Consider the following 23510-nt stretch of genomic DNA (forward strand, 5'->3'; position numbering starts at 1 on the left):
GACATCATGTGACCTAGTGACTCCAAACCAATGCAGAATAGTTATCCTATATGGGACTCAATAGACACACCTCTTTCTATGGTCACTGTATGCACACTGTATTTTATATGAATATTTTAAAGAAAATACATTATTTCCCATAAGGAATGCTCTTCTTTTTTCAATACCTCCCAACCCATGTGACCTAGGGACTCCAAACCAATGCAGAATAGGGGGGGGGGGGGGGGGGGGGTAGGGGGTGTCGGGGATTCCATGTTCCATATGTGTTGTGCATGCATTACTTGAAAAGAACTAGCTCCAGTTATGTATGAACAGTGAAGGTAACAATCTCTTGTGAAAAACGTGAACTTGAAGATGTGAAAATTGAACAATATGAACTATGAATATTGAACAACTTGAAGCTAAAGTGTGAACATGCTTAACAAAATATGGGGACAAAACATGGGAACTAAACATGCATTACGAATATAATCAGTGTGAGCCCTGCTTGTTTCCCTGCAACAAGAAGCTTCCATCTGGGGGTGATGGAAGACAGTGACACCCTCAGTGTGTTTGAAATGTCCAGTCGATTGCGCAATTTGGTCTTAGTTGCAGTCATTGCCGAAAACCCGGCCTCGCATAGATATGATGATGGGAAACGTTTTCAGCGCTTTTACAGTTATCTCGGGATATTCTGCTTTGGTTTTGATCCAAAAACCCGCCAGAGAGGTTTCCTTATACACACTCTTAAGACCACCGTCATTTGCAATTTCGATCAACTGCTCTTCCTCCTGCGCTGACAAGTTAGGACTATTCGGGATATTGACAAATGGGTTGCGGACCCACTCATTGGTTTGCCGTGGATCTTTGGAGGATGGGAAGTAACGCTCAAACTCATTTGAAAGCGCAACAAGGTGATCGCGCACCAGCTGCGAGAGAAAGGGCCCTGCCTCAGTCTCTCCCAAAACCCCCACTACTGTTTGGAACATATCAAATACACCCCGGTCCACTCGTCGTCCCCACAAATCAAGCTTGCTTTAAATGCAGCGACTTTATCTGCCAGTTTAAAGACAGTCGTCATTCTCCCCTGGAGTGACAGGTTGAGGTCATTAAGCAACCCGAATATGTCACACAGGTAAGCGAGTTTTGACACCCAGTCCTCATCACTAAAATGTGCAGCTAACGGTGACTTTTTTCTGTAAGAAATCTCTGCAGCGGCTCTCGCAACTCAAACACTCTGGCCAGTGACCTGCTAAAGATGCTTGTTTTTTGTTGCTCATTCTAGCAGTTTAGCTAACTTCATGTGACACTACCGTTCGCCATGAACTGATCAAGTGAAGTGAGCTGACCTGAGGCTGCGCAGCGCTGAAGGCAATATGTAAAAGTGTTGAAGGCGGGACAGACAGACGTAAGAAAATAGACCTTGCAAAATGCAAACATGCGTGCAATCAAACAACTGCATATAGACCTATGCCATGTAAAAACGTGACATTATTGCGAATTAAATTTAGTTTAGTTTGCATGCATTTTTTTTTTTAACTCATGTCGTAGGCTACGGCCTGGTTAGGAATGTCCTGCGGCCCGGTGGTTGGGGACCGCTGTTTTATATGAATATTTTAAAGAAAATACATTATTTCCCAAAGGAATGGTCTCCTTTTTTTCCAATACCTCCCAAGTCATGTGACCTAGTGACTCCAAACCAATCCAGAATAGTTACCCTATATGGGACTCATCAGACACACCTATTTTTATAGTCACTGTATGTACATTGTATTTTATAGTAATATTAAAAAAAAAATACATTATTTCCTATAAGAAACGATCTCCTTTTTTCAATACCTCCCAAGCCATGTGACCTAGGGACTCCAAACCAATGCAGAATAGTTATCCTATGTGGGACTAATAAGACACACCTCTTCTTATAGTCACTGTATGCACACTGTATTTTATATGAATATTTTAAAGAAAATACATTATTTGCCTGTCACAACCAGTCCAGAATTTTTTTTTGCCGGTCCAGAAGCCTCGTTTCCTAGCCTGTGACTTGAGATGGTCCTCACCGGCCCTGACAGTACGATCTGGCCATCATGAAACCAGCAGAGATGGAACAGCTGAAGGTGGCTGTGGAGAAGCAAGGTGCGATGCTAGGCAATCATCAGCAGGAGCTCGTACAGGTGAATCAGAACCTCGTGACATTCCTTGAGAGATTCAACACCCTCTCTGGTCAAGTGCAGCAGCTGCTTAACCCTCCTCAGGCTCCAGTGCCACTTAGTCCTGCACCTCCAGCTCCTGGTCCATCTCCCTCTCCGTCACCTTTCAGAGAACCAAGGCTCCCTGCTGCCCAGCCATATGATGGAGATCCAGGTACCTGCCGTTCTTTCCTCTCACAATGTTCTCTCTCTCTTGAACTGCAGTCCCTAGCTTTTCCCACAGAACGCTCCTGTGTAGCTTACGTCATCACCCTCCTTACTGGAAAGTCTCGAGAGTGGGGGACAGCCCTGTGGGATTCCAATGCTCCATGCTGCTCCAGCTACAGGGACTTCACTGAGGAGATGAGGAGAGTTTTTGACCGCTTTTTTTCCGGAAGAGAAGCAGCGAGGGAGATCATGGGACTCCGACAAGGCTCACGGTCAGTTTATGATTATGCCATAGAGTTCCGCACGTTGGCAGCGTCGTGATAATGATAATGATAACGCCCTGTTGGATGCTTTTTAAATGGCTTGTCTGATCCTGTCAAGGATGAACTGGTCTCAAGAGAATTGCCCTCAGATCTCTGTAGTCTAATGGATTTGGCTGGTCGAATCGATGCCCGCATCAGGCAGAGAGTGAGGGAAAGGACTCCCGCTCCTCTCCGGTTTCAACCTCCTGCCTCTCCTTCACTCACTGCTCCACCTGTGGAGCCCATGCAGGTTGACCGTGCCCGGATTACAGCAGAGGAGCGTCAACGCCGGCGGGACATGAAGGCATGCTTCTACTGTGGAAAGGTGGGCCATTTTTGTCAGGCATGTCCTTTAAAAGTAAATGCCCACCAGTGAAAGTAGGGGGCCTGGCGGGCACAGTCCAGCATCACTCCCCTATTAATCGTTCCTATCTTCCAGTCACGCTCATTCATGAGAATCAGTCCCATGTCCTTCACGCCCTCATTGACTCAGGTGCCGATAGGAATTTAATTTGTTCAGCTGAGGCCTACCGTTTTGGCATTCCTGTAGTTGCTCTTGATCAGCCCCTCACTGTCCTGGCCCTTGATGGTAGCTGTTTGAGTTTGATCACCCACAGAACAGTTCCTGTTTTGTTGAGAATTTCAGGAAACCATTCTGAAATAATATTTTTTCATGTCATTGAGAAACCCCATGTCCCTATTGTTCTTGGATTCCCCTGGCAGTCCTTGCATAATCCCCATGTTAACTGGTCAGATAACACCATCTTGGGATGGAGCCCCTTCTGTCTGTCCTCCTGCCTCAAATCTGCTTTCGCTCCTGTTTCTCCTACCCCAGCTATTGAGGAGTTCCCTGACCTGTCAAAGGTTCCCCACGAGTACTTGGACCTCAAGCCTGTATTCAGTAAATCACAGGCAGTCTCCCTGCCCCCCCATAGGCCATATGACTGTGCTATTGAGCTCCTTCCAGGCACCTCTCCACCTAAGGGTAGACTCTACTCCCTTTCTCCCTCAGAAAGGGAGGCCATGAGCAAGTACATTTCAGAGTCACTGGCGGCTGGCATCATTCGTCCGTCATCATCCCCTGCTGGAAGAAGGATGGTTCCTTGCGCCTCTGCATCGACTACCGTGGACTGAATGACATCACTGTTAAGAACAGATATCCCCTTGCATGGTGGAGGTGGTGACACGCTCTCTCCCTCTCTCTCTCCCTCTCCCTCTCCCACACACACACATTAGGTCATGCATAGTCTATCACAAGATGATGGGAATGCCGGCCCTGTATGGATAGGGATAGGGAGTCATTATCACTACAGCAAAAGGCCTGCTACATAAAAAAAAAATGTCAGCCATTTATTAGTAATGATTTACACTGTTGATTTGCTATCTATTTCCCTGATCATTTAGGACATACACTATGTGTTCCTTTTTGTGTGTTCATGTCCTTGTGATGTGTGTGTCTTTGTCAGCTAAGAAAAAAAACAAAAAACATCAACAAAAACAACAAAAAGAAAAAAAAATACTAACATTGTCTCTTGTCTTGTCTCGTCATCTCACTCCTGATCTGTGCCTTGCCGTGGCAAATGAGCTTTTGAACTAAACAGGTCTTGTCTACTTGTGTTTGTGTGTCATCTGAATAATATATATGTGCCCCATACATGGAATCAGAGTGCCTACTGTATGTAGTAAATGGAAAATCTCTACAGCAAAAGGCCAGTCTACCGCTACATGCATTTGGTTTGTTTCTGCCATTTATTAGTAATGATTTACACAGTTTGTTCACTACTTACTATTTACCTGAGCATTCAGTATTGTGCAATATAGCATACAGAAGGTGAGGGACATTTTGGGGGGGAAGAAGTGGTGCATTTTATCATGCGACTTTTCATGAAAATTCTATAATCCAAGATGGCCGCCGCCATATGACATCATAATATGCAAATTAGATATAAACATTTAATCTCTACCTTTGGGTCATCCTTAATATTTCTCTAATTTACAGAAAGTCTCTATCTCTTATCACTTTTAAGATATAGCCTTTTGAAATGAAGATGTCAAAATTGATCGTTTCGGAAAAAAACCTCTGGCGCCTAAAGGGTTAAGTCATGCCATGTGGAACACTCTTTGCCAGATCGTCACGTCTTTCAGTGTGGATTCTTGCGTTGTCTCATGTTCTTGCTGGATTTACTGTTTTTTGACCAAGGATTGTTTTTGGACTTTTGTGATTTTGCCTGAACCTTTTTGGAAACCTTTGCTTGCTCTTTGTTACCGACCTCTGCCTGTTCTGACACGTGAGTCTTGCCTAGCCCCTTTGCTTAACTGCCTGCAGCCTACCTGTGTACCGAACTCTGCCTGTTTTTTGCCACTCTGGAGATCTGCTTGAGCCCTGCCTGTACTGCTGCCTGTGTTTTGTCTGCCTACCTGTGTACCGAACTCTGCCTGTTTTTGACACTCTGGAGATCTGCTTGTGTTCTTCAACATTAAAACCTAATTAACCTTTAATCAGCTTCTGAGTCTGCTTTTCGGTCCACAGTCCCTTACCTGGCCTCACCGGCCCTGACATTGCCATCATGAATGGTCTCTTTTTTTCAATACCTCGCAAGCTTTTTTCTCTCTAGACATCACAGATCAACATAGAACTGTTCTGCTATGTGATACTAATCAGACACATGTCAATGTGAAATAATATTTTGCATGAACTATTATATTTTTTTTTTTTTGGGGGGGGGGGTATTGAAAAAGGAGACCATTCCTTATAGGAAACGATGTATTTTCTTTAAAATATTAATATAAAATAGAGTGTGCTTTCAATGGTTATAGGAAGAGGTGTGTCTGATGAGTCCCATATAGGATAACTATTCTGCATTGGTTTGGAGTCACTAGGTCACATGATGTCAAAGCTATTGAGAAAAAAGACTATGAAGGTGATTGAGAAGGTACTTTATAGACGGTCCCTAAGTAGGTCGGCTGGGAGCAAGTAGACAGGTCATCTGTTTGTACATTGTCTGCAAACTCGGGGTGAAACCAGCTGCATTAAAAAAAATTGAATATCCGAATATCAAACTAACTTCACCTCGGTACCAAACCGAACCGCCCTCCAAAGATAGACTTTTCCATCCATCCTTTATATACTCTAATTCACTCTTACTGTATGTGGCACCTGGGTAAGTAATTAGCAGGAATTGCAATTACATAATGATGCGTTTTCTCAGCACCAACTTCATTAAATTCCCTCTGATAGCCTATTGTATGAACATGTGTGTCTCTGACCCTTTCTGTAGGGGGACTCCTTTGTGGCGGATTAGCAGATCTTCTCCCGTCTTGACGAGTGGCCTGAATTCGCCAGCGACGTGCAGCAGTGACGTGTTCGTAAGCTCTTTTCCACAGAAAGCCAATTTGACTGCCGGCTTAAGAGCCTCCTGTCTGCCAGAAGCCCAAAGCCCTAGAACTCCGGTGGAGCTCACGACCATGCAGAGCCGTGAACTCCCACACACACACACACACAACTCACACTTATATACACAGATACTCTCAGAACACACATTCTCTGCCAGTGACCAGGCACGTCCACCAACAGCATGCAAATGCTTGAGTTTCACTTGATATCATCGAAGACCAGTTTATGGCTCAGGTGACAGGAGTCACTCGACAAAAACTTTTATCACAGAATCTGATTGGATGACCTGACTTTGCACTAGTATTTTATTGACTGTCTATGCACAATTTAAACCAAATTTTGCTGCTCTTATTTTTTTCATTATTATATGTGCCCTCTTATTTACTTACTTTTTTGTTTACTGAATGTTATGTTTGTCTGTGGACTTAAATTGGTAAAATATGTCTTGTCTTCACCGTGGGATAGAGAGAATCGTAATTTCGATCTCTTTGTATGTCTGGAACATGTGAAGAAATTGACAATAAAGCTGACTTTGACTTTGACTTTGAGACTCACAGTTATGGGCAATGATCACGTCATGCAGCTGATAGGCAGCTTTAGGTAGGATATGGTCACCCAAGAGTGGATGCATCTATCTGGTTCTGAAAAAGTAACCTTGTTCATAAAATTAACCTTATCCCCAATCTCAGTCATCACTTTAACAATGCTTGTCAGGCTACAGATTGAAGACTTAGCTTCTAACTGGTGGAAGCTAGACAGTGTGTGTGTGTGTGTGTGTGTGTGTGTGAGGGTACAACATGGGGTGGTTTAGGGTTAGAATGACAGATGGCTTGCCAGTCAAGTGCTTTTTTGGGGTCAAAAAGGTCAAAGTGTTTATAATGGGGGGGGGATGGGGTAGCCTGTGTGTGCACATCTCTGTATAAGTGTGGTAGAGGGGATAGCTAAGGGGATACCTTAGTATTCAGCACGGAACACTTTAAACCACCCACACACACTCACACAAACAAACACACACACACACACATAATGCTATAAGGAATTATGCAAAAAAACAACTCTGCATGATATTATACACACACACACACAGACACACACAGATAGTAACTAGCAAGATGTGGCATCTTCTTTATTTTGGTATAATCTGCATCTGTTTTTGTCATGAAATAACAAATAAAAAGCCCTTCAGTTAGCAGGCTACTACTTTTAGTCTCTGTGGGCCACAGGTGACCTTCACAAAAATCTCACAGAAATACCTGCATGTAATCTTCCAGAAATGCACTAGTGCACACACACACAGTCCACAATACATACATGATCAAGCACAAATGCAATTGATTAACACATGACTTGAGGTACTAAATCAAGTCAGCTATTGTCAGACGCTCCGATATTCAATTGCTCTTTGGGGTTTTAATGAAACGGCTACAAACTGATTTCATTACCAAAAAAAAGAACCAAAAAAAAAAAAAAAAAAAAATTTGAATGTTTACATTGTACTGTTTAAAAGACGTTTAAAAAAAAAAAAAAAAAAAAAAACCTTCTATAAAGCCTGCATGTAATCTGAAAGATACCTAGCCCATATTTAGCACAAATCTCTTATTGACCAATACCGTTTTATTCCAGTTATAAAGCACTCCAGTAGACCCAAGTCCAACTACTGTCCCCAGCACTGAAACCACACACTTGTGTGGGAGGCTAATGAAGTTAACATTTTCTTTTTTGCCACAGGGGGTTCTTAATTCTGGAATGTTCTATCCCTAACCGAGTTGTATGGTGATTTGGCAGCAAAATTGCCTCAAGACGGTCCCAGCTCTGCTCCTTCCCCTTCGTCACAGCTTTTGAGGCCCGCAAAAAATCTGATTCTGTTTCTCCTGCATCATATATCATCATGTATTTTGATTGTTTTGGTTTATTTTGAGTTAGATCTTTTGGGAGTTGTGTGTTCAGGTTGCCAAAGACATCCCTCAATCCTGATAGGCTAAATGGCCATCATTCCATCATTTTGTTTAACATTTATAGACTGAACATGATAATGGTAATGTCTGCTTTTTCTTTTTGTTATTGCAGTTTATACAGCAGCACTCGTCAGCAGGGTGCCACAAGTAGGCCTACTGTAGGTATCACACAGTAGACCTGTCCCAACCTCCTAAAAACCAGACGAGAGCTTTGATTCCTGCTGAAAGCACAGAGGGTGGCCTGATCTAGCGCCTGCAGACCTAGTGCCCTGTGAGTGGTGTTGAAGCAAAGCCAAGCAGAGAGGGTGCTGCTAACATTAGATAGATGGGTAAATAGATAAGGGGGGGGGGGGGGGCTGGAACAAGCAGAAAAAAGTACGAAAAGAAAGAAAAGGGGGAGAAACTGACAGGACAAGAATGAAAGGAATAGGAGAGGGAGAGAGAGGGAAAGAGAGAGAGAAAGAGAGAGAAGAGAAAATCCATATCCTATGAATATCTGAGCATCTCTGTTTGGTGTGTGTTGTGGTGTGTTGAGAGAGAGAGAGAGAGAGAGAGAGAGAGAGAGAGAGAGACAGACAGACACTGAAGAAAATTGCACAGTTAGGTACATGCGGTACTGAGGACCTGAAAAGAGGGAGAGTGCGACACACAACAGGAAGTGAAACGGAAGCACCACCTACACACATCCTCTTCCCTTCCTGTCAATCAATCATATTCTCAACATAACCTGTGGGAGTTACACAAACCCCGCCTTCAAACCCCACCCCGGCTGGTCCTCCTCTGTGTTTATTGGTCCAGGCGAGACAGATCCCTCCCCTCTCCTCCTGGTATTGGCCCTAATCTCTCTTTGCCCTTCCTTTCTTCTGCTTCTTCCCGTTCTCCTCCGACATCACCTCGTCGGTCATCTTGCCGACGCCGTTGGTTAGTGTGGAGACGTTGCCGTTGGCGACAGCCTTGGCGGCGGGGGTGGCGCGGCTTGCGGCGGTAGGTCTGGTAGTAGAAGTTGCCGAAGAGGATGATGAAGGTGATGGCGTAGCAAATCAGAGTCCACTGCATCCAGCTAGGGAAGGGGCAGCCAGTGTACAGAGAGTGGGCCGCGTGGCCGATAGTCACGTGGAACTGGATCTGTCACACACACACACACACATATACACACACACATGCACACACACACATATACACACACACACGCACACGCACACACACATATACACACACACATGCACGCAGGCACACACACACACACGCACACGCACACACACACGCACACACACACATATGCACACACACATGCACACACACACACACATACACACATATACACACACACACATATACACACACACATGCACGCAGGCCCACACACACAAACACACGCACACACACACACATATACACACACACATGCACACAGGCACACACACGCACACAAGTATTGAGAAAACACAAAAACACACACATAGAGGTAAGCAAATGGTCACAAGCTCATCAACACTCAAACATAGAGATATTACAAATGCACACAAACACATGCACAAACACACTGTTAATGTAAGCCAGATCATATTATTTTGGACCAAACCCCCCCCCCCCCGACTGGTTCATGACATTGATGCATTGCTGTGATACGGTCTCCAAAGAGCCCTGCTGCTCTGCCTCTCTCACCATCTGAATGATAGACAGGTATTTCATTACTCTCTCCATCTGAATGATAATCAGGTATTTCATTTCCCTTACCATCTGAATGATAGTCAGGTATCTCTTACCATCTGAATGATAGTCAGGTATCTCTTACCATCTGAATGATAGTCAGGTATTTCTTCCACCACAGGTAGCGTTGGATGCTCGGGCCGAAGGCAGCCAGCCCGTAGTACAGGTACATGAGGACGTGGATACCTGAGTTGATGGAAGCACCGAAGAAAGCTGCCGAGAGATAATAATAGGGTTTACTTTAAACATCAGAATATTAGGGTTCACTTTAAACATCAGAATATTAGGGTTCACTTTAAACATCCAATTCAAGTTTGAGACACAGATTAAAGTTACAATCATCATTTTTTGCATAATTCCTTATAGCAGTTTGTGTGTCTGTGTGTGTGTGTGTATGAGTGTGTGTGTGAGTGTGTGTATGTGTGTGTGTGTGTGTGTGTGTGTGTGTGTGTCTGGGTGTGTATGTGTGTGCATGTGTGTGTGTGTGTGTATTCAGACATGTACTCACATTGCCCACCAGGAACCCACTTGATGCCAATCCACCAGAGGATGAACATGGTGCAGTGGTGGTAGACATGGAGGAAGCTGACCTGGTTGAACTTCTTCCTCAGGATGAAGAACACTGTGTCCAGATACTCCACTCCCTTCGAGATGTAGTACCACCACAACGCCGACGCTATCTGAGAGTGACCCAACACAGTAAACAAACAACACCGTAAACAAACAACACACCTTTAACGCAGTAAACAAACAACACACCTTTAACCATCTCTGCATCTACAATGTGTCTGCAAAAATATAAAAGAAGTATATCTAAGGTAAATCCAGTTATACAAGTATACTCTTTTGATCCCGTGAGGGAAATTGGTCTCTGCATTTATCCCAATCTGTGAATTAGTGAAACACACTCAGCACACAGTGAACACACATTGAGGTGAAGCACACACTAATCCCGGCGCAGTGAGCTGCCTGCAACAACAGCGGCGCTCGGGGAGCAGTGAGGGGTTAGGTGCCTTGCTCAAGGGCACTTCAGCCGCTTCCTACTGGTCGGGGATCGAACCGGCAAGCCTCCGGTTACAAGTCCGAAGCGCTAACCAGTAGGCCACGGCTGCTCCAAAATGGCAGTCATTGGAAGTTTCCTTCATACATTCCAATATGGACATGGTGAAGGCCTACACTGCTCACTCTGACAGGTAGGGTTGGGTATCGTTTGGGTTTCATCCGATACCGGTGCTAAATCGATACTATTAAAACGGCCAAAACGTGCCAAAACGGTGCCTAAACCAGTACTTTGTTTTTACAATAAAATGGTCTAAAGCATGAATAGCTTTTTTTGATTGATAAGACAAATTTGAACATGAAATTGAACTGTTATAATTGATTTACTATCAATATCTCATTGCTTTTTACGCATAATACATTTAAATGTTAAAACAGCTTGCCATGGATACATGCACAATGTAAGCTCTGCGTTTTCTGACAGGTGAGGTGAGAGGTCCTGAGGCAGAGCCTGAATTCGGACGGTGTGTGCACGTCTGTTTGGTTGCCATCTGTACCTTTTTGAAACGGGAACTGTGGACTAGCTGTAAGCTTAGGCTTTATCTAACCAAGCGGGGCCAGAGCGTAGGTTAGCCACGGATAAAACAGGCTGGCATCCCCTGGTTCATTCATTCACACATTAGCTTCATATAGACACTCTTTCACATCTTTGCACACTCTACCGGTTAGGGGCTCACAAGTTACCCAGCAACCAACATTCGTGCATAACGTATCTTCATAGTATTTTTGTGAGTGCAACATCAGTCATTGGCAGTCCTTTTTCACACATGACAGACTCTGCTAAGAACAAAAGAGGCATCAAAGGAAGTGCTCTCTGACCACAAGTTGAGCTTGCACAAGTCTTTGATCAGTTAGGACATCAAACGGCATCAACAGCAAGGGTTGCCACAAATGACCAGCATATCATTTGAAACTTCATTAACCCTTAAAGGAGTGACGGGAATGTTGGGAAATGAACATTCTAAAGAATATCTGGGTTCATTGAATTCAACATAGAATTTTAGAACCTTCAATTGTTGTGGAACTTAGAATGTTCAAAAACCTACACCTTTAAGGGTTAAGAACTGACGGCTGCTCTCTGATGTGTCCGGTCAAGCGTGAGATTAACAACGTCCTCAGAGACGTCATGGTGGAATGAGTCGGTAAACTTCGCACATGACAGTAATGGGGAACAGTGGAAACTGGGTGTGAACTGTCACCCAGTAAACCCAGTTTAATGCTTAGCGCTAAGTTAGGGGTGACTAATTGACCCCTGGGGGTAGAGTCTGCTAACAACCATAATCCTCTCTTCCAATAATCTAGCTGATTAAAAAAATCACTTTCTGAACTTTGCAAGATCCTCAAGCTGCTACTTCAGTCAGTTTTCTTCATTTTTCGCCAATCTATCCTCTTTTCATTCACTAAAGACATTTAGTATTCCGACAATATCACAAGGCTTAGAAGGTGTTGATGTAAAGTCATCTTGAAGTACACCCACCTTGCTCAACTGCAGTTCGCTGTAGGATACCGTGTATGTGAAAGTGTGTGTATTTGAGTGTATGTATATGAATGTGTGTGTGTGTGTGTGGGGGGGGGGGGGGATTCACCTTAGAGGATTAGTCTCAGCAGCATACCTGCGTCTAAGAAAGCCTGAATTACAGCCTGCCCGGGCTCACCACATACTACACATAAATCTCTACACAGGCAGTGTTGAAGGACCAATACTCTATTTATACAATTCTACAGCTACTACACACAAATCTCTACACAGGCAGTGTTGAAGGACCATTACTCTATTTATACAATTCTACAGAAAAAGTTGGCTTCCTTTATTTACATTTCTATATATGAGAATATTCCGCTCCCATTAATTGCTACGAATGCTGTGACCACTTGCTGTAAAATATGAAGTCAGCTAAATGTCAAAATGTGATTTATAAGTGATGAATAAGACACGCAGCAACAAATCTAAATCTAACCTGTTATTAATCTTATATTAAGATCATCTATTTGGTATTATTTGAAGTAGGGGAGAGCCGGAGAGTTGAAACACTTTTTAATTAAACGTAATTTACAAAGCGATCGTACCACACTAAAAGCTAATATTTGGTCACTAGTAACCGACATCTGTCCTCTGTCAAATACAGATGCATTTTCAGCTTTGAACAAAACCGTTCAGGAATTATTACAACAAAAGTGGGATGTGCGTAATGTTTCATTCGTCCCTCCTGGTCGGGACAGTTGAAACAACATAAGGGGATGAATGAAACATACAGTTTAAGGCATATAAACGTCCAACAACTTCGACATTTTACTATATATCATGAATGGTACTCCCAAAAGGTTTTATTTTAGATAGATAGGCTATACATCTTTTTGCATGTCTGTTAACAACTCATTGCCATCATCATGAAGCGTGTATGAAGCGTTTTTTGAAATATCATGCCCTGTGGATGATTCTGCCATGTTTATAGCTAGAACGGTAAGCTTTCCCATTTATATCATGTTTATATTGTTAAAAATGTAATTTCACTAGGTTTTTACATTGGTTAGGCCACTGCACATCCAAAAAAGTAGGCTTAATGACCCACTGGCCGTCAGTCTCCATAGGATAACATGGGAAAACTCGACCCCCTGTCTGGTGGGCCCAAATGTATTTTCATCTTCCTAAAACTGTTTTTCCATGTCTCACCTCCATAAATGGTTGTTTAAACACAGATATTTGTGCATTTAATTAAAATACATGGAGTTATAGCCTGGTCTAGCCCCGACAAAGACATATGTCACTATAGCTTGTTTTGCTTTCCATGTAAACAAGCATGCGATATGAAAGTCTGGGATTGTGGAGAACACTAAATGGTCTACTGAATAAGCATTAAGTCAAACCTTTAAATGAAAAACACTCATTGATAATCGGAAAAATGTAACCGCAAATGAAGTTTACTTTTGCGCATCAAAATTAGTTTATCGCCAGTAACTCCGTGATAAAATTACATAGCAGGAAGATATTTGGCTGATAGAAGGAGGTTAACATGCTCTATGTTTTGACCGAAGGACGTCGGTCTATCATCATTACACTCGGAGAAAACTGGATTGTTTCATTCGTCCCGTGTTTCAATCGTCCCGGCTCTCCCCTATGATTAGAATTACCTAGCACTCTCTCAAAAGATCCTTTTCACTTAATTTAAGAAGACTTTGACTTATTTTAAGGAGTCTTATCAAGACAAATTTGCTTGTTTTCAGGAAGAAACGTCATAAAATAAGTTAACCTTTTCTTAAATGAAGTCAAATGATTTTCGTGAGAAGTTATCAGTTTTTGCAGTGGATTATTTAAATACACATATTTGCAAACAATGTAGAGAATATACAGTATAAAAGTAGGACTGATATATCCTGTGAGAATATACAGTATAAAAGTAGGACTAGTATAAAAGTAGGACTGATATATCCTGTGAGAATATACAGTATAAAAGTAGGACTGAAACGTCCTGTGAGGCCAAAGATCGGAGTAGGGATACAGACTAGGACCTTTCACTTAGAAAAGGATATGCTGATGTCTCTAATCTTTAAGAAAGCCAACACTGCCAAGACTAGTATGTGAGTGTGAGTGTGTGTGTGTGTGTCCATGTCTGTCGGGATAGAGACACGTAAGAAGGCCATTGGCGGGCCCAACAAGTGGTCAGACACACGCCCCGCCCATTCGGCACAATAGTCCCTGCCCACTGTGACCTGGCCTCACTAGCGAAGGGCGTGGTGCCAACCGCATGCTGCCCAGGCCAACTCGAGCTCGGTCACACACACACACACACACCTACAGAGTGCAAGCAGTAGACTACTCATGCTAACTGCTAGAACAAAGTAGTAGTCAATTGACCTGTCGCTAAGCGCCACCCTTAGAACACTGATGAGCCAATGACAGTCCAGCCTCAACGGGACTCGGACATCAGCTCGGACAACTCCATAGGAAACAACAGGGAGGAGGCATAAAATGACAAATGAATGGTTATTTATGGAGTTTATTAACTCAAAAAACCCAGACGGATAACCACAGTCAAACATTTTGCATGGGGGACGTGTAATACTGATAGGCGGTACCCCGAGAGGCTAGAAAACGGGGTATATTTTCATCAACAGTACCCTACAGGACGTCTCTTGCGTTTGCAACAGCTCGACGTAATATAATGTAGGCTACTAAGCCAACAACGTGGGCACAGGTTCCATGTTAAATCCCAAGATGAAAATGCTCATTAACCAACTACTATATTTTTACTACATCAAATATTAACGTAACCTAACATAGCTTAGTATCAATCTTCCGCTAGCTAGCTAGCTAGCATTAACGTCAGTGGTTTTTGCACGGTGATTTGCACGGCTACTCGCCACAACTGCTTGTCACCTTGTATGTATTCTAAAGTTTTGAATACACCCCTCCATAGCATAATTAAGTCCCTTTTGATAGCTTCTGGAGGAAAGTAAATCCTTTATCGACCAAAACGTCCTCAAAGCCTGCTTTCATATACTGTCAGCTGCCATTGTCCACAATGTATTTCTAATCAAGTCTGGTTTGTTTGTCCGAGTTTTCACACGGTAACAATGGGGGGCGGGGCTTAGCAACAGGTCAATTGCCAGTGACTGTAATTAGCATCAGTAACAAGCCAGTGTTTCCCATACATTGACTTATTTGTGGCGGCCCACCACAATATCAACATTGACCACCACACAATGATTTTCCTGGTTGTACTAAATTGTGCTTCAATCTGGTTAGAATCATAACCACACTGCACTAATTTGTTAAAAACTGTTGCATTCAGGTTCATTCTGCAAACAATCACTTATTAGAACACACACCCTTTGCAAATGACTTGAAATAAACACGAGTGGGAAACCATTGCTCGAAAATGCAAAGGAAATTGTAGTCATGAAAGGAAGGGAACTATGTTTTATTATTAGCAAGGCTGACAATGACTGTCAGATCATACTACATTGACAAGGACCACTAGAGCATCATTAACAGTGGGATGTTATATCAGTAAACTGCCCGTACTTGTTTGCTATGCAGTTGCATTATTTCATTTATGAAACATGTCAACATATGTCATGCTTATTTTTTAACTTAGATGAGGTATAGATTTCTTTTCGTGGGTACTTTCTTGGGCAAGAAAAGGGAAGCTTTTTGGGTGTAATACACACTTCATTGCACCACAGGAAATGCCCTCTCTGTATTCTCAGAATAAGAGTGGTCAGTCACACAGTACGTCTCAATCACAAATACACTATATTAGCAACTCAGTCACACACTGCATATCACAATAACACTAACTCAGTCACACAGTACGTCTCAATCACAAATGCACTATATTAGCAACTCAGTCACAAACTGCATATCACAATAACACTAACTTAGTCACACACAACACTGCATATCACAATTCAACAAACTTCAAAACATCTCACAGGCTTCATGCCTGAGCATGATGCACTGAACCTACTGTATGCTCTTAATACACATGATGGTCAGATGGTCAGTGACTGGACACTGTGACTACATGCTTCTCTATGACACCTGCTTTAAATCCAGAGCTCATCATAAGACATCAGCCAACACCACAGAAGCAGTTACATACAGGATATGATGTCAGGGGAAGGATATCAAGAGAGGAACATTGACTGTAATGCCAGTTGTTGTATTGCGCTGTGCTGTACATGGAAACTACTAGAGGTGCAGTCCTGTGCTGGGTTCCGATTGGTTATCATCACTGAGTGAGCCTCCTACTTTGTTATAGTGCAACGTGCCATCAACAAAACACAACAAAAACCAACACAAGAAGAGAGATCAAATGTCAGAGGCCGGTGGTACAATGGAACATTGCTGACTGAACTGCACTGCATTCATACAGACCACGGTACTGATAGGGTGTTTGCCTTTGATTTCTTCTTTTCTTTTGTTTTTATTACTTTATTTAAATATAGTGCTTTCATTTACAATCCAATCATTATGACAGGTCTTCTTCTACTGCACTACTATTTAACATTTTTACATTTTGCCCTTCAAAAATAGACAATTGATTTCTTCTTTAAGGACGCTAGTTTTTGTAGTTTTGTAGAGGGCATTTTTCTTGGGATTTGGACGTTTTGAACTTTTTTGGGGCGCATTCGACTTTTTTTATGCATTACTATGAACAAATTTCCCAGACTGTGTCAAGGCGTTCCATACTTTTCCAGGCCTTGACTGGAACACAGTATTTCATAATTCCATACTTCTCCAGATCTGCCCAAGCACCCTGTACTGATGAAGTGAATGAACTCCATCAGACCATGTGAAGAGAGTGAGCAGAGAGGGGTGATTGACCCTTAAAGGTGTAGGTTTTTGAACGTTCTAAGTTCCGCAACAATTAAAGGTTCTAAAATTCTATGTTGAATTCAATGAACCCAGATATTCTTTAGAACGTTCATTTCTCAACATTCCCGTCACACTTTAACACTCTTACCCTGAGCTCATTGACATCCTTGGAGTCGCTGACTGGCTGGCAGAGGTAGCTGTAGCCGGCTGCTCTAGAACCCAGGAGGAGCTGTGAGAATCAGAGAAGAAAAGAGAAAAGACCAGGTGAGAAGACAGGCGAGACCAGGTGAGAGAGCACAGGTGAGACCAGGTTAGAGCAAGTGAGGCCAGGTAAGAAGACAGGTGAGACCAGGTGAGAAGACAGGTGAGACCAGGTGAAAGAGCGCAGGTGAGACCAGGTGAGAGAGCACAGGTGAGACCAGGTGAGAGAGCACAGGTGAAAGACTAGAGGTGCGTTCAAATTTGGCAAACATTAGCGAATGTTTGTAGCGAACATGTTTTCTCTGAACAGTTAAATGTGAACGATTTGGTGTTAACATTCCATTGTGACGGTAACTGCGTTGTTACTTTTGTCAAGCTGACGTCGAGCTCCAATGGATGTTCGCAGAGAACTACCTCCTCAGACTGTTTGCGAGTGTGCAAACATTCGCCAAAAACTCAAGGCAAACAGTAACTTGTTTGCAAACGCCTATGTTTGGGAATTCAGGTGAGACCAGGTGAGAAGACAGGAGAAAGCACTTTAATGTTACATTCACAAAGCTGTAAATGAAATGTAACATACATACACCGAAATGACACACTTTATACATATAAACATGTGCATGCTCCTGTATGCAAATGAGATGGACGGTAGTGTAAACACACACACACACACACACACACACATACACATGCTAACAGCCTTGAGAGCAATAAAAATACAAAAAAATGATACAAAAAAGTAAAAATATTCTTTCTGCATATGTAAACAGATCATCAACTCTATTTCTCTCTCTCTCTCTCTCTCTCTCTCTCACACACACACACACACACACACACACACACACACACACACACACACACACACAGACACACACACACAAACAAACAAACAAACATTCCACCACCCACATACAGTACTAGGGAGTAGAGTAGATCAGAGCTCAGGAGAGATGAGTAAAACAGAGTAAGGAAGAGGGTCTGGGATTCAGGATGTGTCTGTGGTGCGGCCGTAGTGTTTTACAGCCGCAGTCTGTCTGTGTGTCTGTGTTGCGCATACCTGTCAACATTGACCTGACAACTGTCTGTGTTGCGGCCGTAGTGTTTTACAGCCGTTGTCGGTCTGTCTGTCTGTGTTGCGGCCGTAGTGTTTTACAGCCGTTGTCTGTCTGTCTGTCTGTCTGTCTGCATTCTGCCTTTCGTGTGTTCAGGTCCCGCCTCCTCCTTGATTGCTGGAGTTCCTGGTAGGGCTGATTGGGCAGCCCTTTAAAGGCTCAAGTTGGCATTTGTTGCCAACAGCAGATCCGCGGTTGTGGGAATCGTGGATGACTGTGTGATATTGTGCTGTACTGTATTGTGGTGTGTAGTGAGTGTGTCTTCCACAGCTGAAGCTGTGTGTTAGTGCGTGCACAGGCAGTAGACCTGCTCATAGCCTAAAACTAATGTTGCAGTGTGTGCCAGGATCAGCGATCTACTCCCAGTGGGGAGGGTGTTTGTTTGTGTGTTTGTTTTTACTTCATACTTTAGTTTTGTTATTGTCTGGTGTTGCCGCATCTGTTCGTCTGAACTTTTATTTTCATTTAAAAATAACCCCATTCATCTTGTATGTTTACTTCCTTGCTTGTGTTTACTTTTTCTCATTAGTTTAAATAAACTGTTTAGGCCCCCGTATGCTCCTAGGCATTAAATAGGGCTCTGTATGGCCGCACAAAATCAGAAAATACTTTCAAATATAGTTTCGTGCCTTCATGTAGATTGGACAGTTTAGTGTGGGGGAGAGAGAGAGGTGGGATTGGGATTGAGAGAGGTGGGATTGGGATTGAGAGAGAGGTGGGATTGGGATTGAGAGAGGTGGGATTGGGGGAGAGAGAGGTGGGATTGGGGGGGGGTGGGGGGTGGGATTGGGGGAGAGAGAGGTGAGATTGGGGGGTGGGGGGTGGGATTGGGGGGGTGGGGGGTGGGATTGGGAAATGACTGTAGGCCATAGTTCAACACGGGTTCCTGTGGGGAATTTAGACCCGAATGTGGTATGGAGGCTTCTGCTGGCACCTCAGCACACACACACACGCCTTCTGCTGGCACCTCAGCTCCTCCCACTGCCTATGGTTTAACTTCTAGTGGACATGTGCACATACTGCTGATGAGGGAGAGCCCTTCTGAGGCTCTGATCACACACACAGATGTACACACGCTCATGCACATACACACATGCAAACACCCTTGTTGAAGGTGGGTTGCACGCAGTTGAGGAGGACCATGCTGAAGTTGTAGACGATGAGGGTCTCTGTCTGTCTCTCTCTCTCTCTCTCACACACACACACACACACACACACACACACACACACACACACACACACACACACAGGCCCTCACCTCTTTGCAGATATAGAAGTTGAGGAGGACCATGCTGAAGTTGTAGACGATGAGGGTCTTGCGGAGCTGGAAGGGCTCTCTGTTCTGCATGTAGCGAGGCCCGGCCCACAGGAAGAGCAGGTACAGCTGACTTATGGCCAGAGTGGGCCATGGAGATGACATCATCGGCCATGTCTCCACCCGCTTGTCTAAAGCACGCACGCACACACACACACACGCATACACACACACACACACACGCATATACACACGCATACACACACACACACACACACACACACACACACATACAAATGTGTGTAAATAAGTGAGACTCTATAAATACACCTGTAAATACACTACAGTGTGCACCATATACCTGTGATGCACACACACACACACAAAATGTTTCTCGCTTTAAGACACACACGCATGTGCACATACCACACACTCAGCTTCAAGTTCATTCTGTTTCTCCCTCACCATCTCTCTTTCTATAGGTATAAGTATATATACTCTTTTGATCCCTGTATTTAACCCAATCCGTGAATTAGTGAAACACAAACAGCACACAGTGAACGCACATTGAGGTGAAGCACACACTAATGCTGGCACAGTGAGCTGCCCGCTACAGCAGCACTCGGGGAGCAGTGAGGGCTTAGGTGCCTTACTCAAGGGCACTTCAGCCGTGGCCCAATGGTCGTGGGCTCGAACCGGCAACCCTCCGGTTACAAGTCCAGAGTGCTAACCAGTGGGCCACGGCTGCCCTAACACACATACACGCGATGCATGTGCACATACCACACAAATTCTCTCATTTTGTTTCTCCTGCACCATCTCTCTCTCTCTCTCTCTCTCACACACACACACACACAAACACACACCCTTGTGCTCAACATTACTGTCAGTTTCACAGGAGGATCTTATAAAGCAGATGTTACAACACCTCATTGTTCCTGTGTGTCATGAGGTAAGGCATGCTTGCAGATTAGCTCTGATGTGATTAAGTCATTCCCCAGAGATTGAGCACAACACTCCAATCTCCTATCATTTTGCAGGATCATGTGATGGATGAGAGCACCACCATGTTTCATTGCTGCCAGTGAGTATAACACTGCTGTAAACAGCATGCCATTCCATACAATGGTTGACTCATAAGCCACAGAGGTGACTACTTATCTCTATGATAAACCCTTTATGCACCTCCACACACACACACACCGATATTCTGACATGCATACAGTACGTACGCACAAAGACACACACAGACACACACGCACACCCTCTCTGTCTCACCTGCTATGGTAAGACTCCATTTGTAGAAATCTACCGTGTCGTTTATCCAGTGAGTGACTGTCTCCATGCTTGCAGTCGGGGGATAACTCTCCTGCCTGTCACAGAAACATGGAGGGTGTCACAAGCTTGGGACCACAAAGGTGAAACAGCCATGCAGCTGGTTCATCGGCATCCACGACACACTATTTTTCTTTTTTTCAGAAATACTGTGTGTGTGTGTGTATGGGTGGTAATGTCTTTAACCTGTTTGTCAAAGGTCTCTTAGCAACTTATCCTCTGTTGGAGACTAATCTGCACCAAGGGTCCACAAAACACAGCAACAACTCAGCACATTCATTAAAACATAATTTGTTACACTAAAACTTCAACAAATGAGGCCATTTCCTCTGCCACTGAAGGCCTCTGAGAGTTCTACAGTTCAATAACGGAACACTTCGCCATAACTGCATAGAACATGCAGAAGGTCCCAGTGATATTCCTTCTGTGTTGAGACTGTCTGCTAAGGCTCTGTTGTCCATGGTGACAGAATTGTAAGTTCATTACAAAGGATTGAGCTCTGCTAACATAAGAGGGATTCTATCTCTCTTTCTCTCTCCATCTGTGTGTGTGTCCTCAGTTCTACCTCTCTTCCCTCCCTCACACACACACACACACACAATGTGGTTATGCCACCCAGGATGTAAAATAGGGACACAAATGTGTAGACAAGTAAGCTAGTCACCCACGTAGGCCTCCATTAGAAAGGAATGTTACCCAAATGCCCGTGCTGTCGCTACTCTTAGACACAAAAAGGGAACAGCACTCCATTAGCCTCCATTAGCCTACATTGCCTTGTAATACAGATAGGCAAATGCCCCATCCACTTTTCGTAATCTTGCAGTGTGGTAATTCTAACTGTATTATTTATTAGCTGGTGGGCTATCCTTGTTGTTAGCATCAATTATGAACGAGAACTTTAGGTAGTCCTGGCGGCTACAAGTGGACGCTGACTTGCGAGACTGATAACATGGTGGTGTTGGGTGTCAGCGCCACGCACGTCTTTTCCCCCTGGGTGCCCCCAAACAGGTCACACCATCTAACTATTTTGTTAACGTGTTGTTGAAGATCACTGCGATTTTAAAACGTGACTTTGGTGTGTGGAATACACTGAAGCTATCTAACAATTGCATATTAGCGTCACATTAGACCAAGGGAGAGGCAACAGGACTTTTTTTTTTTTTTTTTTTTAAACATAAAAACAGGCCGGACAGTGCGCGGGGTGACCGAAACACAAAGCCTCGGGGCGCGTGTGTCAGCAGGTTTGTCGCGGACATATCAGGCTGCTTAATTCCATTTGATCTACGAGCTTAAATGTAAGTACACAGGCTGGCCAAGCCCGACCCACATCCTCTCGGGGTAACGTTTACAACGATCGTGCACCAGTGCGGCCTTTAGACCTTTAAACCAGCCGACGCTTCACAAAGGCGAACTGCTCAAAAAGAAACATGTTTTGTTTCCCCTTCCATGAACCAGTCACTCGCAGTATAAACAATTTAGCATGTGGTGGCCATATACCCACCAAAAGCCGGATGCGACTGAGCAGTACGTGCTCGGCACAGTCTGCCCAGGGTTGCAACAAGTTGCGGAATGAACGAAGTCTAGCCTATCCCCTTTTCCACAGAAATCGACATTGTTGATGGGACTCTGCTATGTAAGCCTATAGTCAACTGCCTGACCAAAATCCAAACCTAATAGTGAATGCCAACATGCAAGAGCATATGCGAGCCAATCCTGCTTGAAGTCACGAAGACTTGCAATAGTTGTCTAATCCCATATTCTCATAGGCTATATATGTGGACACCTGCATGTGTTTTAACACTGCTGTAGACACAAAGTTATCTCTGTGTAGCCTAAAAAGAACACACAGGCAGTCTGACGTATCGGTTACTAAGCTACTGCGTTCATTTCCTGAAAATGAATAAGACTAAACGGGTGATAGGCCTGTTTATACGTGGTCTATCGTGTCAATTAGTGGACTGCAATGCCGAAATGGTTAAGAACGCAGGTCTAATTTTGTTGCAATATATTGGAGATTTTGAGACATGAAGCTTATCATTCTTACCTTATTTAGATCACACTCTCCTTTGATACATCCGGTGAGATGCCGGGGACTTCCAATAATGTAATTAAATTGCAATGCGGCTAAAACAACGCAGCGTTACGGTAGACCTACATATACTGAAGCGTTTACAGTGCGTCATGAAATAAGGGATTTGTCAGAAACCCACACAGTACAAAAAAGCTAAAGAAATGTAACTAAATAGCTGTATCCACGAGGTCCGTTAGTGCGTGTGCGCGCATCTCCTTTCCTCACGACCGGGGAGACCGGTGCAGCCCATATGGGAGCGCGCATGTGCGAACGGGACAAGCCTGGCGTGGGAGGATGAGTGCGCTGAAGCTAGCTGTTGAAGGGTTAATTGAATAGTCCCTGAATAGCCGTTCCTAGATCAGCTCTTAAGTTCAGTCTTCGGTGACGAACCCGATAGACTATTAATGAACCGGAGAGGCAGATGGGAGGCGAAGTTTTATTAAGCAGGAATAGCGGCTTAA

At 43.8% G+C, this 23510-nt stretch overlaps 1 protein-coding gene across 1 annotated transcript; it reads right to left on the bottom strand.

Annotated features, from left to right (window-relative positions):
• Window positions 1-7133: 7133 nt before the first annotated feature.
• LOC121711908 (elongation of very long chain fatty acids protein 4-like) lies at window positions 7134-23307 on the bottom strand. Its single transcript, XM_042095788.1, is given in 8 exon segments — window positions 7134-8956; window positions 8958-9112; window positions 9783-9910; window positions 10206-10377; window positions 17224-17304; window positions 19647-19834; window positions 20922-21016; window positions 23023-23307. Coding segments are annotated over 7 exon segments (924 nt in total). The 5' UTR covers window positions 20989-21016; window positions 23023-23307; the 3' UTR covers window positions 7134-8823.
• Between the last annotated feature and the right edge of the window lie 203 nt (window positions 23308-23510).

Source organism: Alosa sapidissima, chromosome 6 (genome assembly GCF_018492685.1).
Source record: "Alosa sapidissima isolate fAloSap1 chromosome 6, fAloSap1.pri, whole genome shotgun sequence".
Classification (NCBI taxonomy): Eukaryota; Metazoa; Chordata; class Actinopteri; order Clupeiformes; family Clupeidae; genus Alosa; species Alosa sapidissima.